Here is a 14,318-nt window from a genome sequence, read left to right on the forward strand (position 1 = left end):
GCAGGGTGAGATTGAGGGGTTCTCCTGAAGGACATCACTCATCCACGGGACTAACTGTAGACACACAGGTTTCGTGTTACTATTCTAACATTGGTGATAGATGGGTAAGGGGGGGAGGGGGAACATTTAAAAATGTATCCATGTTTTCGTTATAACTTATTGTTCAAGTGATGACATATTGTCAGATTATACGATGTGATCCATATCTATGTAATTTGTTGTTATCCTTCCAATAAAATAAATTTGAACATTAATTCCTTCCCCATCTAGTGTGCCGAGGAATGTTGTGTGGCTTTGGTGCAGTATGCGAAAAGAGTGCCACGGACCCTTCACAGGCTTCATGTATCTGTAAGAAAACCACGTGCCCTTCAGTGGTGGCACCAGTGTGTGGTTCAGACTACTCCACCTACAGCAACGAGTGTGAACTAGAGAGAGCCCAGTGCAACCAGCAGCGGAGGATCAAGGTCATCAGCCAAGGGCCCTGCGGTATGTCATACCTTGGGGGAGGGGAAGAGGGAAGCAGCAAGGATCCAAGGCAGAGAATATTTGATGGCCCTATTGCATGTGGTATTCTTCTAGGGGTTTCCTGGCTAGTTTAAGTGTTCATGAAACTCCCTTCAAATCAGTCAGGACTGATTTTTTTTTTTTTTTTTGCAGTGCCCGAGGTTAACACGGGCAGGCAAAAGGCAGTGTGAATATTGATGCCACCTCCAGTTCTTCTCTCATTGGCCTCTGTCGTTGCTGCTGAATGCGGGGACTGATTCAAGTGGAAGGGTCACCGTCCATTCAGGACCGCCAGTGGCTATGCCCCTGTCTGCAAACACTAGAAAAGTGGATCCTATACTTTAGGTTGTGATCTCAATGAGTTGTTTTGGGTTACAGATACAGTACCCCCCCAAAACAAACAAACAAATAAACCTTGGAGAATGGTGCCTGTTGCCCACATTGGCCAAGAGGATGCTATAACTTATTCTATGTGGGCTCAGTGGGAGGTGTGGCCTACAGTGTCATTGTTGACGGACAGCAGACGTTGGTGTGGATAGAGATATAGAAGAAAGAACTAGGGTTGGGGTTACAGGAATATTTTATCTTTGGGGGCCACTGCACTAGAAACTGCTACCCAGCAGGAGTCATAATGTTATTGTTGACTGAAGCACATGGAAACCTGATGGTTTAGCAGAATCTGTCTCATACTTGTCTCATTCCTGTTTCTGCTCTGGGTAGGACTATTTGGCATGGGAGACACAAAGCTGTGTGAGGAAGGCTAGCCCTACATACCAGTGGCGTAGCCAGACCTGAGATTTTGGGTGGGCCCAGAGCTAATATGGGTGGGCACGCACTGTCTATATAAGTATGAGTAGTGTCTCTTGGGATCCTACAAAATAATGCCTAAGAATTCACTTGATGATGGATTTCTAAGTAGTCTGACCAACAGCTGCCCTGCATCAGTAAAACCACATACATACTTAATGGAAAAATTGATATTTTTAAATATAATTACATTATCCCACAATCTCTCCACTGCAAAATGCTTTACACAAACTTGTGCAAAAACACACTCATATCTTTAAAACCATAACAGCGCTAATTCCAAGGACAGGATGAGCTACAACCTTATGCTTGAAAAGGCAGAACTGTAATTACACTAGGCTCTAAAACACCAATACACTACCTCGTGAAAAAAAGAAAAACAAAAAGGGCTGCGAATACTACATGCTAGCAGAATACTGCACCTTGATCACACTTGAAAAACACATGACACAACAGACATGACACAAGGAGCTAGAAATAAAAAAATATGAAGGCAAAATACTGAACTGGAAAGTTAACTCAAGAAGTCAGACTCAGCATGCAGCAATACCAGAAAAATTTAAACTTACATGCAAAATATCACAGATACACATTTCCAAAAGATGACATATTCAAATTAATAAATTCTGAATAAAATACTTTTTTCTACCTTTGTTGTCTGATCTATTCGCTTTGGTCCCAGTGTATTCTGTTTTACGCAGTGTCTTCTTTCCATGTGATATTTTTTCACTCACCATGTCCACCATCCTCCTGTGTCCTTATGCGTCCTGTCTACCATCTGTAGCCCTGCCCCTATCCTTCCTCGAGTTTCAGTATCTGCCCTCAACGTGTTCCAAACCAGCCCTTAAACTCAGCAGTTTTCCCTCCATCCATATCCAGCATTTCTCCTCACTCCCCTCCATCCATGTGCATCTCCTTCCTTTGTCTTTCCTTACATCCATCCTTGTCCAACATTTCTCCTCTCTTCCATGCCCTCCACTCCATCCATGTCCAGCATTTCTCCTCTCTTCCATCCCCTCTATCCATGTGCACCTCCTTCCTGACTTCTCTCCCCTTCCTCCATCCATTCGTCCAGCAACTCTCCATTCTCCCCTATCCAGCAAATGTCCTCTGTCCCCTGCCCCCTCCATTCATCCATCCATGTTCAGCAATTCTCCTGTCTCCCCTGACCTCCCCTCCATCCATCTATGTCAGCAACTCTCCATTCTCCCCTGCCCTCTCCTCCATCCATCCATCTCCAGCAAATTTCCTCTCTCCCCTTTCCGCTCCATCCATTCATGTCCAGCAATTTTCTTCTTTCCCCTGCCCTCCGCTCCATGTCCAGCAACTCTCCATTCTCCCCTGCCCTCTCCTCCAGCCATCCATCTCCAGCAAATTTTTTCTCTCCCCTTTCCCCGCCATCCATTCCTGTTGTCCAGCAATTCTCCTCTCTCCCCTGCCCATCCTGTTTCTGTCCATCCCCTTCCCCTTTCTATCCAGCGTCTCCCCCTCCCCCTTCACAGCATCTCCCAGCCACCTGTAAAGAATGACAACGTGGATGCAGCAGCTCACAGGTTTGCTTGCTGTGTAAGTGAACGGCGACGGCTGCGCGGGGGAGTGCAAACAGTGATCTTTACTTACAGTGAGTGGACGCGATAGGCTGGCCGCTGGCTCACTTCCGTTCCATTCTACTCCCAAAGTCGCAGCGATGAACAGGCAGGCAGCGCTGCGGTGGTAAAAGCAACAAGTCGACTGGTTCGACTCTCCGTCCTTCACTTCCCTCCCTCTGCGTCCCGCCTTTGTCTGACGTCATTTCCTTTTGGGCGGGACGCAGAGGGAGGGAAGTGATGTGAAGGACGGAGAGTCGAACCAGTCTCCTTGTTGCTTTTACTACCGCAGCGCTGCCTGCCCGTTCGTCGTTTCGACTTCGGGTAAAAGTCGCCATTCCAGTCGTCGTCGTTTAGGCAGGCCCACCCGTAGCTACGCCCCTGCTACATACTAAAAACAAACCCCCCTCTGTCTTCAGTTAAATAATTTCACCTTTTTCTTCCTTTTGTCCTTTAACACAGAGGCTGATTCAAAACCCAGCAATATGAAAACAGATTATGATGGATAAGGACCATTAGGTTCATCTAGCCTGTCCAGTTTATTTCCTGGTGCAGTGCCTTAGGTTTCCTTACTTCATAGCCAGGGATCCTCTGTGGTTATTCCAGACTTTATGGAATTTCAGTGCAAATATTTCATAACGGGCGTGAAGCAGTTATTGGGAAATATTCTGCTTCCTGACATCTTCCCTGTAAGTGGAGGTGTGAAGTATGGGTTTTGTCAGCTGATTCTGGGTTGTCTTGGGGCTGTGTATATGTGTTCTCTGGGGCATTCACCTCTCAGAGTGTGGCCTCATCCTGAAGATAAGTTTCTGTTTCATAAAGATGGAGCATTCAGAAATGATGGACAGCATGAGAAGTGATCCACATTTCATCACCCTTCCTTACAATTCCTTTTCCTTCCCCCTCTTCACTGTGAGAAGCAGCTCCAATGCTGCATCAGTAACACTTGTCCCTCTCTTCTTGCCATAGGCTCCAGGGATCCGTGCGCAGATGTGACCTGCAGCTTTGGTAGCACCTGTGCCCGCTCCTCTGATGGGCAGTCAGCAAAGTGCATCTGTCCATCCTCCTGTGGCAGCGTGCCTGAAAATATGATCTGTGCCAACAATGGCAAAGACTATCGGAACGAGTGCCATCTGAACAAACACGCCTGTGGCAAGCAGGAAAACTTGTACAAGAAATTTGATGGGGCTTGTGGTGAGTGATGTTGACTCTGCTGTCTCCAGGACGTAAATCTGCCGAGGCACTGTGCAATGCTTCTGAACTCTTCAAATACACAACTATATGCACCATTGTGTCACCCTGGAGCATCATGTGTTAGGCTGTGAAATATCTTTTCATAGTATCAGTTGATTAGTGCCAGGGAATGTGCCCTCTGTCCACTCTGTTGAGCTCTTTCCCCGTTCTTTTACTCACCTCCATGTCAGCCTCCCTTTCCTCATGCTTCTGCATCTTTATCTGCTAATACTGCTGTAATTCTAATATTATTATTATCATTACTATTATAATTTTCATGGTCAGATCCTTGCAAGACTGCTTTGAATGATCTGAATCAGGTGTGCCGGGTGAACCCACGGACACGGAGAGCAGATATGCTGAACCAGCCTGAGAACTGCCCCCCAAAGAAGGACCCCGTGTGTGGAGATGATGGCGTGACCTATGACAATGAGTGCAAGTTACAGCGAACTGCAGCTATCCGTGGGATGGAAATCCAGAAAGTGCGATCTGGGCAGTGCCAGATTCAGGGTAGGTGGAAACCTTTCTCTGGTACCAAGCCTTTGTTTTTTTTTTCCCCCTCTCTCTTTGGATTCATACATGTGCTCCCTCAACACAGTATCCCTGCTTTCATCCCAGATCCTTTGGCACCCTACCTCTGCTCTCTTGGAACTCTGTTTCTGCTCTCTTCCCCTCTTCTCCTGCCTCCCTTTTGGCACTCACCTCTGCTCCCTGCCTCATCCTGCTTTCCCACCCCTAACCACCCACCCTCTGCTCTCTTCTTATCATTCTTGGTCTCTTTCAGCCAGGTTAGGTTCAGGTTCATGTGGATCCTTTGTGCCACTAGCGTTATCTTATCTGTCTTGCTTGAATTTTCAGTATCGTAAACCACCCAGAAGATAATCCAATTGGGCGGTATATCGAATTTTAAATAAACTTGAAAACCTAGTGTCTCTGAGCTCTCAGTCAGTTTTCCCTTCCCTTTCAGACAAATGCAAAGAAGAATGTAAATTCAACAGCATATGTCTGAACCGCCGAGGTGTGACTCGCTGCTCCTGTGACCGTGTGACCTGTGATGGCGCCTACAAGCCCATGTGCGGACGGGACAGCCGTACATATAGCAACGAGTGTGAGAGGCAGAAGGCAGAGTGCCGCCAGAGAACCAGCATCCCTGTGAAACATGAAGGGCCCTGTGGTAAGCAATGAATCTCTCAGACAACCACTGCCTTACGCTTCATGGTAGAGATTTAGATTAGCACTATAAATGTTTTCTGACCTGACAGATCATTTATTACAGTTGATCTCTTCACCAGCTGGGAAAAAGGGATTGAATATTTAATGAGATAGTATTGTATAGTAGAAGTCCAAAAATCCATACTGTTCAGGGATTGGGTCAGTCCAGCTTTTTGGACTTTCCGGATTTTCAGGTAGTACTTGTTACCCAGCAGTCAGCCCTTCTCCCAGGCTCCCAGCCCCCCCCCCCCCCCCCATTGTGGCTACGCCCCCTTCCCTCCCCTCTTCCCCATTCCTCCTTCACCACAGGGTCCAGTGTCTCCTCCCACTCCAGCCCTGCCCACCTTTTGAATGTTACAAGTACCTTTCCTGAAGTCTTTGGTGCTGCAGCCAAGGTTGCCAGGTGGGCGGTTTTCGGCGACCCGCTGCGGGAAATTTTTGCCCGCTGCTGGTCGCGGTTTTTTGGGCTTGTTTTTGGTTTTTTCCGCGTTTTTTGTGCAGTTTTTTGTGCTGTTTTTTGGACCACGAGGCGGGGCTAGTGATGTTTTGGGCGGGGTTAGATGACGTTTTGGGCGGGGTCGATGATGGAAGAGGCGGGGTCGATGACGGAGGAGGCGTGGTTGATAATGGCGGGGGCGGGGTTGATGACGGCGGGGGTGAGGGTATGAACCTTTTGGGCGGGTTTGGGGACCGGGTTCCTGGCAACCCTGGCTGCAGCACCGGCGGCAGCCTCACTCACTGGCTGCCTCCAGCATGCAGCAAGCCTTTCCCCTCTGACTCATCCCGCCCTTCTGATGCAACTTCCTGTTGTCAGAAGGGCAGGATGGGTCAGAGGGGAAAGGTCCACTGCATGCCGGAAGCAGCCAGTGAGTGAGTCTGCTGCAGGACCGAATTCTTCAGGAAAGGTACCTGTAACAAAGAGTAGCAGGCAGGGCCGGGAGTTGGGGGGAAACACGCCGGGCCATGCAAGGGGGCAGAGGGAGGAAGGGATGGAAGGGGGAGATGTATCCATGAGGGGGAGGGCCTTGGGGGCCTGGGAGAATTAGAGAAGCAAGCTTAGGGCCAAGAACGGAGGGAGGAAAGCTGTGGGGGGAGGGGAGTCCGGATTCTTGGGTGGATACTCAGGCGGTCGGCAGGCAATTTTAAAAGGTCCGGATTCTCAGATGGTCTGGATTTCTGGACTTTTACTGTACAGTGTTCCTCTTTGTTTCATGAAGTCAGAGGTAAGTGATATCTGCATTAAAGGGGTAATTCTGTAAAATGGGTGCTAACATTTATGTGCCAGTTGTGTGAGTAAGTGTTCGGATCGATATTCAAAGCAACTTAATTGGCCAGAAATGGGTTCTGGCTGGTTAAATTGCCTGTTTGGGTCTCACTGCTGATTTTCAGTGGCAGTTAACCGGTTAGTGCTGCTAAAAATAACCAGGTAGCATCGAACTGGAAACTGGCTATTTTGAGGGCGTTCTGGGGGCACAGTGGATTCTTGACCACTTAACAGGCTAGATTAACCATGTGATGACTCATAGCTGGTTAAGTGCTGAATATCGCATCTAAACGGCTTTTCTATAGCTGGCTCCACAAAACTGGATATTCAGTGCTGATGCCTGGACAGGGCCCCCAGCATTGAATATCTGGGAATAACGCTGGTGACGGTCATCAAAATGCTGAGCACTGCTGGCTGAATATCAGTCCCATTTAGAATAATGGTGTGAAAATGCCAAAAATCCATCTAAGTGTAGATCTGTAAATCTGCAAATATCTTATTGTACAAGTGGGCGGAGTCTGGGTGGAGCATGGGCGGGACTTACATTTACATGCATAACTTCTAAGTTTTTTTTGCTAACTGCTGTAATTTGCTTCAAAAGAGGATGGCACTGTCTTGAAACTGAATTCTTGAATTAAGATAAGCGTTGCATAATTTCTGAAATATATAGTTCAAAAAAGTTGAAAATGATCATTTAATTGTTGTAGATACAATTAGAGAATTAATGAAGAATGTTTATAGCCTTTCTCCACGATATTCAGCTGTCGGCTGCCAGCGCATAAGCTGTCTGCTGCTGGTGTTAACCCTGGATATTCCATGCTGGGCCGTTTTCGGCAACTGGCATTGAATATCTAGTTTCATTTTCAACCATGGAAACTTAACCGGTTAAGCTGATATTCAGCTGCTATTTATGCGGCCTATTTTAACCACTAAACATAGCTGATTTGGTGCTCAATATCCATGCCTAACTGGCTATATTGCACAATATAGTCGGTTAGTTCCTAGACGCTAAGCACAGATATTCAGCAGCTAGGCGCTGAAATGCTATTTAACCAGATCATATCCCTCACAAGTGGCAAATAGTGATTAATTTTATTATGCGGGAGAGTGCAATAGTATGACCGCTTCCTTCACTATAGCAATGATAGTCTTATAATCACCCCAACGCTGATGTGCCAACCAGGCTTCCAACAATATATTTTTTCAAATGATATTTTCAAAATTCTTGGTGACCTCAGCGGTTCCACTTGCCCGTGTCTTCACACTTTTCGCAAGATGATAAGTAATGGAATTAAACCATTTTGGTACTCACCTTAAATATTGTCAGACGGGGGACGTAGCATCTGATTTGCATGTTTCGCCTCCACAGCCTTTCTCAAGGACTGTCCCCATTAGCCGTCTAGAAATGCCAGCTCAGCTTTCATTCATGGGAAACCACCCCCCTGCATGTTGGACGCTACGTCTCCCGTCTGACAATATTTAAGATGAGTACCAAATGTTTAAATCAAATTTAAGCTTGCTTACTTGGGTGTACCAATGAGGAGGTGGGTGCTTATTATCTTGCGAAAGTGTGAAGACATAGGCAAGTGCCACCGCTGAGGTCACCAAGAATTTTGAAAATATCATTTGAAAAAATACATTGTCGGAAGATTGGTTGGCACATCAGTGTTGGGGTGATTATAAGACTATCATTGCTATAGTGGGAGGGAAAAGATCATGCTATTTAATTAGCCAGGAGCCATTCCTGACTGGTTAAATAATTTTGAATATCGGGCCCTATGGCTTTAAAGGCTACATGACTCTGATGGTCCAGCTAAAAGATGTTGTTCTGATTATGTTTTGTATGTGGGTATTTGCATTAATAGTATTACGATAGAAATTTTACTCCATTCTAAGTTTGAAGTTGTTGGCAGTATATTAACTTATAAGTTATGCATGTCTCTCTGGCATTTACACACGAGTTCTTGCACCAGCTCTATGGGTGGCTTAAATGCCTTTGCCTAAATTATAGGCATGATTTCATTGGTTACGTTAGTATTCTATAAAGGAAAGTAGACGCCTACTTTCCTTTATAGAATAGATGCCAGACTAGAATAGGTGCCCTGACTGTTCCAAGTGAAACTCTTAAATCAGACAATGTGACTGAAGTTGATGTGTTTAATCTTCTGTCTCTGGATTCTTGGCTGCTGTTTGTCTCTCTTTGTTTTCATGTCTCCTCTTCCTCTTTCACCTTGTTGCTCTGCTGTTCGTTTTGTTTGTCTGTAACCTGTGCTTTTGGATTTATGTTGTATTTTAACGTGGGGAAGGAGGGAATTAAAACAAGAGAAACCAAGCCCAATCATACCTTATTTTCATACCCATGCAATGTTAACACTCCCTTCACCCTCTCATCCCTCTGCTTCATGCCAAAAGGCACACCCTAGCCTTGTTCATCCATCCCATGGTTGGCCCCATCCTTTTGACATTCTCTAGTGCCAGATCTCAGACTCTCTCTCTCCAAATTTCCAAAGTCCTGGAGGAGCTGCTGAATCCCTTCTTTGGCCCGTGTATGTTACATGTAAGTAATTCTATGGGGACAGGGGTGGTTTCACATTAAATGGATGTTTGTATCTTATTGTCTCTGAATTTAACTTCCAGATTTCCTGTTTTTTTTTCTTCAGATTTTGTACTGTTTTCATGAATAAAAAGACAATTCTGTAACTAGGCATATCTTGCACAGTCTTGCACGTGTAAATGCATAGCGCCACTTATGCGCTTCAATGCACTATCCCCCGGATTCTGTATATGGCGCTTAAAATTGTGTGTGTAAATTTAATTGAGTAATGAGCCAATAAGCGCAAATAATTTGATATTCACGATCAATGATTGGCGCTAATTGGCAACAATTTGAATTTTCATGCGCATCTTGCCAAGCGCTATTCTGTAAAGATGCACGTGTAAATCTTCTGTCGTGGAACTGAAAAGAGGGCATGGCCATGGGAGGTTCATGGGCGGGTCAGAGGCGTTCACTGAAGATGCACACAGTATTATAGAATTCAGGAGATCCGTGCCTAATTTAGGTAAGAGGATTTACACCAGGTTTCAGTTGGTGTAGGTCCTCACGCTCAAAGTTGGTCGTGGATCCCGGCGCTGCACGCTGTTCTATGAATGGCACCCAACTCGCAGCACCGTTTTTAGAAAAGCACTCAGGGCGCATTTTTTCGGTGACCAAATTTGTGTTCCATTTACTGAATCTAGTCGCTATTCTATAGGACAGTGTGTAAGTCCGAGGGAGTGCACACGTGGGAGAAGCATAGGCAGGCCATAGGTGAGGTACCAACTTACACATGGATTTTATAGATTACTTTAAGCCAGGGATCCTCAAATCTAGTCCTCAAGGTCATCAACCCAGCCTGGTTTTCAGGATTTTCACAATGAATATGAACATATGAATACGTCCTGGAAAGGCCTCCTGGTGAAGGTGTTGGAGACAAGGACTGTGTCAGAATTTAAGAAACAATTTTTAAGAATATTCAGTAGAAACAGTTTGAGTGAAAAGCCAGGTTTCAAGCTGTTTTTGTATTTTTTTTAAAGCAACGTACGATGGTTCTGATCTCATTTCCAGGGAGAGGGTGTTCCAAAGCTTAGGAGCAGTGTAAGCAAATGCTGGTTCTCTGATGGAATCTAAATGGATCTGAGAAGACGGAGGGAGGTACAAAAGCGATGACTTAGAATAGCGAAGTATCAGAGTTGGCATATAGAACATTAACAAATTAGCAATATAGTCTGGTGCAGAGGGCTTTAGACCCTTGTGAACGAACATTAGCAGTTTGAATGGAATGTGTGCTGAAACGGGCAACCAGTGTTCGGCGATTAGTAGTGGTGTCACATGGTCAAATCTCCCAGCGTTATGAAGTAGCTTTACCGCTGCAGACTGAACAAGTTGTAACCATTTAAGGGAGGTGAGAGCAGTGGCAGCCCTGCCATTAGGCTAACTGAGGCTGGGGCCTCAGACTGCACTCATTATGGAGTGGTATCTTTCCCCCTTCCTTCCTCAACTCCCCCACCCCTCCTCCACAGCCTACCTTCTTTTTTTTTTTTTTTTTTTTAAACTCGGCGGTGGCAGCGATCCCCATATACTTCCCTGCCGCTGGCACCTGTGTCTTCTCTGACATAAGTTCCTGTTTCCCCAGAGGTGGGCTGCAGTACAGAGGAGACGCTGGTGTTGGCAGCAGGTCAGCATATTGCCCCCGACTTTTGAAAACAACAACAAAAAAAGAAGGTAGGCCTGGGGGGAGAGATGCTAGACCTCGGCTGGGGGGGGGGTCAGGAAGGAGTTGATGGGGGGTCACGATGCTGGGGGGCCGGGGTGTCACTTCATCCCTGCAGCAGGTTGTCTTGGACTGTCCCTGGGTGAGAGGAACACTGGAAAATAAAGAATTACATTAATCTATGTGAGTTATCATTACGCAGAAGCATCTGGATGCAGGGCATTGATAGCTTTAAATTTAACTGAGCAGATACGTTGAAGAGCAAAGAAAGAACAGAGTAGCACCTTGTTGATATGGGACTTAAAGTATAGATTTTGATCAAATATGGCACCTAATATTCTGAGTTCTGAGGAATAATTCAGGACTGGACCCTGAAGGGTGGGGGGAGGTGGAGTAGTGCAATAATCATTGTGGAAATCCTGAAAACCAGGCTGAGTTCTGAACCTTGAGGACTGGATTTTGAGGACCCCTGATATAAGTTGTGCACACCACATGGGCCCTTAGGTGCACCAACTTACTCCAGCTATAGACCTGGCATAATTGTAGGTACGTTGATGCCAACTTGCACTAGACTTCTACAACAGAATCATTGCGCCAAGATGCCATTACAGAGTTGGTGCTCAGAACTCGGCATCGAGGTTTTAGATTTACCTCTTACGTTCATGCATTTTGTCAGTGCTGCTAGTGTCTTAAGAAACCTAAACCCACAGAAAGTGGTGAGAACCTTCTCTGTGGTCACAGAGGCTGGAGAGCTGGCTGTATTCCCTGAGGCCCTTTGGTCTCCTGCCAGGTGCTCTGGTCAGTGGCTGGAATGACCGTTGATCATTCTGAGGAGTGCTGTCCAGAAATGGCTGGGCTGCCACCCTTAAGCCTGAGCTTCTAGGAGAGGTGAGGGTTAATCCTGATCATACCCTGACCCCTTTTCCAGGGTAGGCAATGAGGGAGACTTCTGATGTTTTGCCCTGGATGATTCCGTGTTTGTCTCACTGTTGTCTTTAACTCATTGCTTGTGCTTCCATTCCCCTGAGTCTGAATGAGTGTTCAGGGAGATTTTGTCACGGTGTATAGGACATTTCAGCTTCTCTGTGGTCCTTTGTTTTCTGCAGGCATAGACTGAGGTGTTTTAGAGACTCTGTCTTCCCTCTCCCCATCACGTCTTGTCTTTAGGGAGTCGTATGAGGCTGTGTGGGTCCAGTGCAGAATAAAGACAGAGCGTATTTATTGCTGGAGAGAAATAGAGGTTTGCACCTTAGAAAACAGTGCCTGGTATATGTGCTCAGGGGCATGTGGTTTGTATGTAAGTTTTATCATACAACATATCCTCCCTTTGACTGAAGTAGTGTCACATATGACTGTGACCCTCTGTGCTTTGGAGTGTGTGTGTGTGTGTGTGTGTGTGTGTGTGTGTGTGTGTGTGTGGACTAAACTCACTGCAGTGCTTGATGTCACTGAGATGATGTCACCTGCTGTCTAGTGAAGCTGAGTTTGAACACCCTTTTTTCCCAATGTGGTGTTGTGTATTTGGCAGTTCATACAAAAGGAAAGCTCAGTCCCCATTTTTTTTTGTCAGGGGGACTGGGGAAGGTACCCACAATACTGGAGTGGCTCAACTGAGAGCTCCATTGTCCATGGTTTGGCTGTACTCATTTTACAAAAGAGTTTCTGATTGTGAGACTAATGTTGACTTTCTTTTTTATGGAGATCATCCAGAGATGAGGTGGTGTTCATCTTTTTTAGGGAGGGAAGGGGGGTGTCAGCAAAAGGCTGCAGTACCCATACAGCATTTTGCTATGAGCCTTCCAATTTGGGGAGAAGAGTCAGTGGGAAAAGGTGTGTGGACCTGGGTGCAGTGGAGGGTCTGAAGTATATGGCTGTCATACGTGGGAGGAGGGGGCCAACTGTTTGGGATATCTGGGCCTTAATGCCTGTAGGGGAAGGGGGATGGGGTAGTTTGGGGTGCTTAGTCTTTGCATGGGGGAGGAGGGGGAATTTGAGTAATTTGGAGTGCTTGATGCCTGGTAGGTTGGGGTATAAGTGTTCTTGTTATGGGGAGATGTTGGTGGTGGAGAGGTATGAGTTGTTTGCAGTATATTATGCTTCCTGTGTGGAAGAGGATCCATGGGTTGGAGTTTGAGTGCATCTGGTAAGGGAAGGGGCAGTAGTTTGGGATGCATTAACCTGATGTGCAGGAGGAAGGGCTAGTATGTTGGGTGACTGTAGATCCTTCCGTGCTCTCTCTTCAGTTTCCTTCTTTTGTCTGTTTCTCATGCAGCCAAGGCAGTTTGGAGAGAGGTTGGAGGACCCTTGAGTCCCTTCCAATTTCTAAGTGTGATGTCTTTATCATGAGATATACTCCCTAGCCCTTGCTTCCCTCTCCCTGCATCCTTACTCCTCAGGGAAGAGGTTGGGTTCCATGCTTGCCAGGCTGTCTAGCTTGTGTCAGGATAATGTGTTGATGGGATGGGAAGGACTTGGTTCTATGTGGTTGGACAGCTGTCTCTCTACACAACCCTGCCAGGGTCCTGGGGCTCTTGGGACTTTCAGCTCTTACCATAGGCCCTTCTCCTCCTCCGCCTTCATGTCACTGTCTGTGTAGACCTGGTAATTTTCTGCAGCACACAGTGTAAGCTCTGTTGCTCTGATAATGTTTTGTGTTACTGTGTTTTCTTTTGTGTTCATAGATGGATGTCATACACCCACATGTATATATGAGCACGATATTTAAGTATATACCGTATTTTTCGGACTATAAGACGCACCGGACCATAAGACGCACCTAGGTTTTAGAGGAGGGAAATAGGAAAAAAAAAATTTTCCTCTTTCCCTCCTCTAAAACCTAGGTGCTCCTGTGCGTCTTGTCCGGGTTTTGGACCTCCGTCCCGTACTTACAGGATTCCGTGTTCCCTGGTGGTCTAGTGACGTCGGGGCAGGAAAGAGCCCCCTCTTTCCTGCCCATCGCGCTGCTCTCCGTGCTTCTCAATGCTTTCCGACGGTCTCGGCGAGATTCAAAATGGCCGCCGAGATTCTCGGAAAGCATTGAGAAGCACGGACAGCAGCGCGATGGGCAGGAAAGAGGGGGCTCTTTCCTGCCCCGACGTCACTAGACCACCAGGGAACATGGAATCCTGTAAGTACGGAACGGAGGTCAAAAAACGCTACCTTCGGACTATAAGACGCACCCCCCATTTTCCTCCCAAATTTTGGGGGAAAAAAGTGCGTCTTATAGTCCGAAAAATACGGTACTTATAAATAGATCTATACTGAGTAGCATATTTTATTATTCGTCCAAATACGAATCATGAGAAATATTATTCGGCGGAATATCAATACCGAATATGTACAACGGGCATTGAGCTTTAACATAACAATTAAAAGAAGCAACGTGAAATCAGAGATCAAGTGTTTATTTCAGTAGGCTTTAGCACTGTAGAGCCCTGGATTATTCGTATTTGATTTTAAATC

At 46.2% G+C, this 14,318-nt stretch overlaps 1 protein-coding gene across 3 annotated transcripts in view; it reads left to right on the plus strand.

Moving 5' to 3' along the window:
* The window catches only part of AGRN (agrin), a 379,875-nt gene that overhangs the window by 224,501 nt on the left and 141,056 nt on the right, over window positions 1-14,318 (plus strand). For all 3 annotated transcript variants that reach the window (XM_030186208.1, XM_030186209.1, XM_030186210.1), the window contains 4 exons: window positions 271-486; window positions 3,867-4,091; window positions 4,416-4,640; window positions 5,098-5,304. In XM_030186208.1, coding sequence (XP_030042068.1) covers window positions 271-486; window positions 3,867-4,091; window positions 4,416-4,640; window positions 5,098-5,304 — 873 coding nt within the window. The remainder of the gene's footprint in view (window positions 1-270; window positions 487-3,866; window positions 4,092-4,415; window positions 4,641-5,097; window positions 5,305-14,318) is intronic.

Source organism: Microcaecilia unicolor, chromosome 13 (assembly GCF_901765095.1).
Source record: "Microcaecilia unicolor chromosome 13, aMicUni1.1, whole genome shotgun sequence".
In the NCBI taxonomy this organism is placed as follows: domain Eukaryota; kingdom Metazoa; phylum Chordata; class Amphibia; order Gymnophiona; family Siphonopidae; genus Microcaecilia; species Microcaecilia unicolor.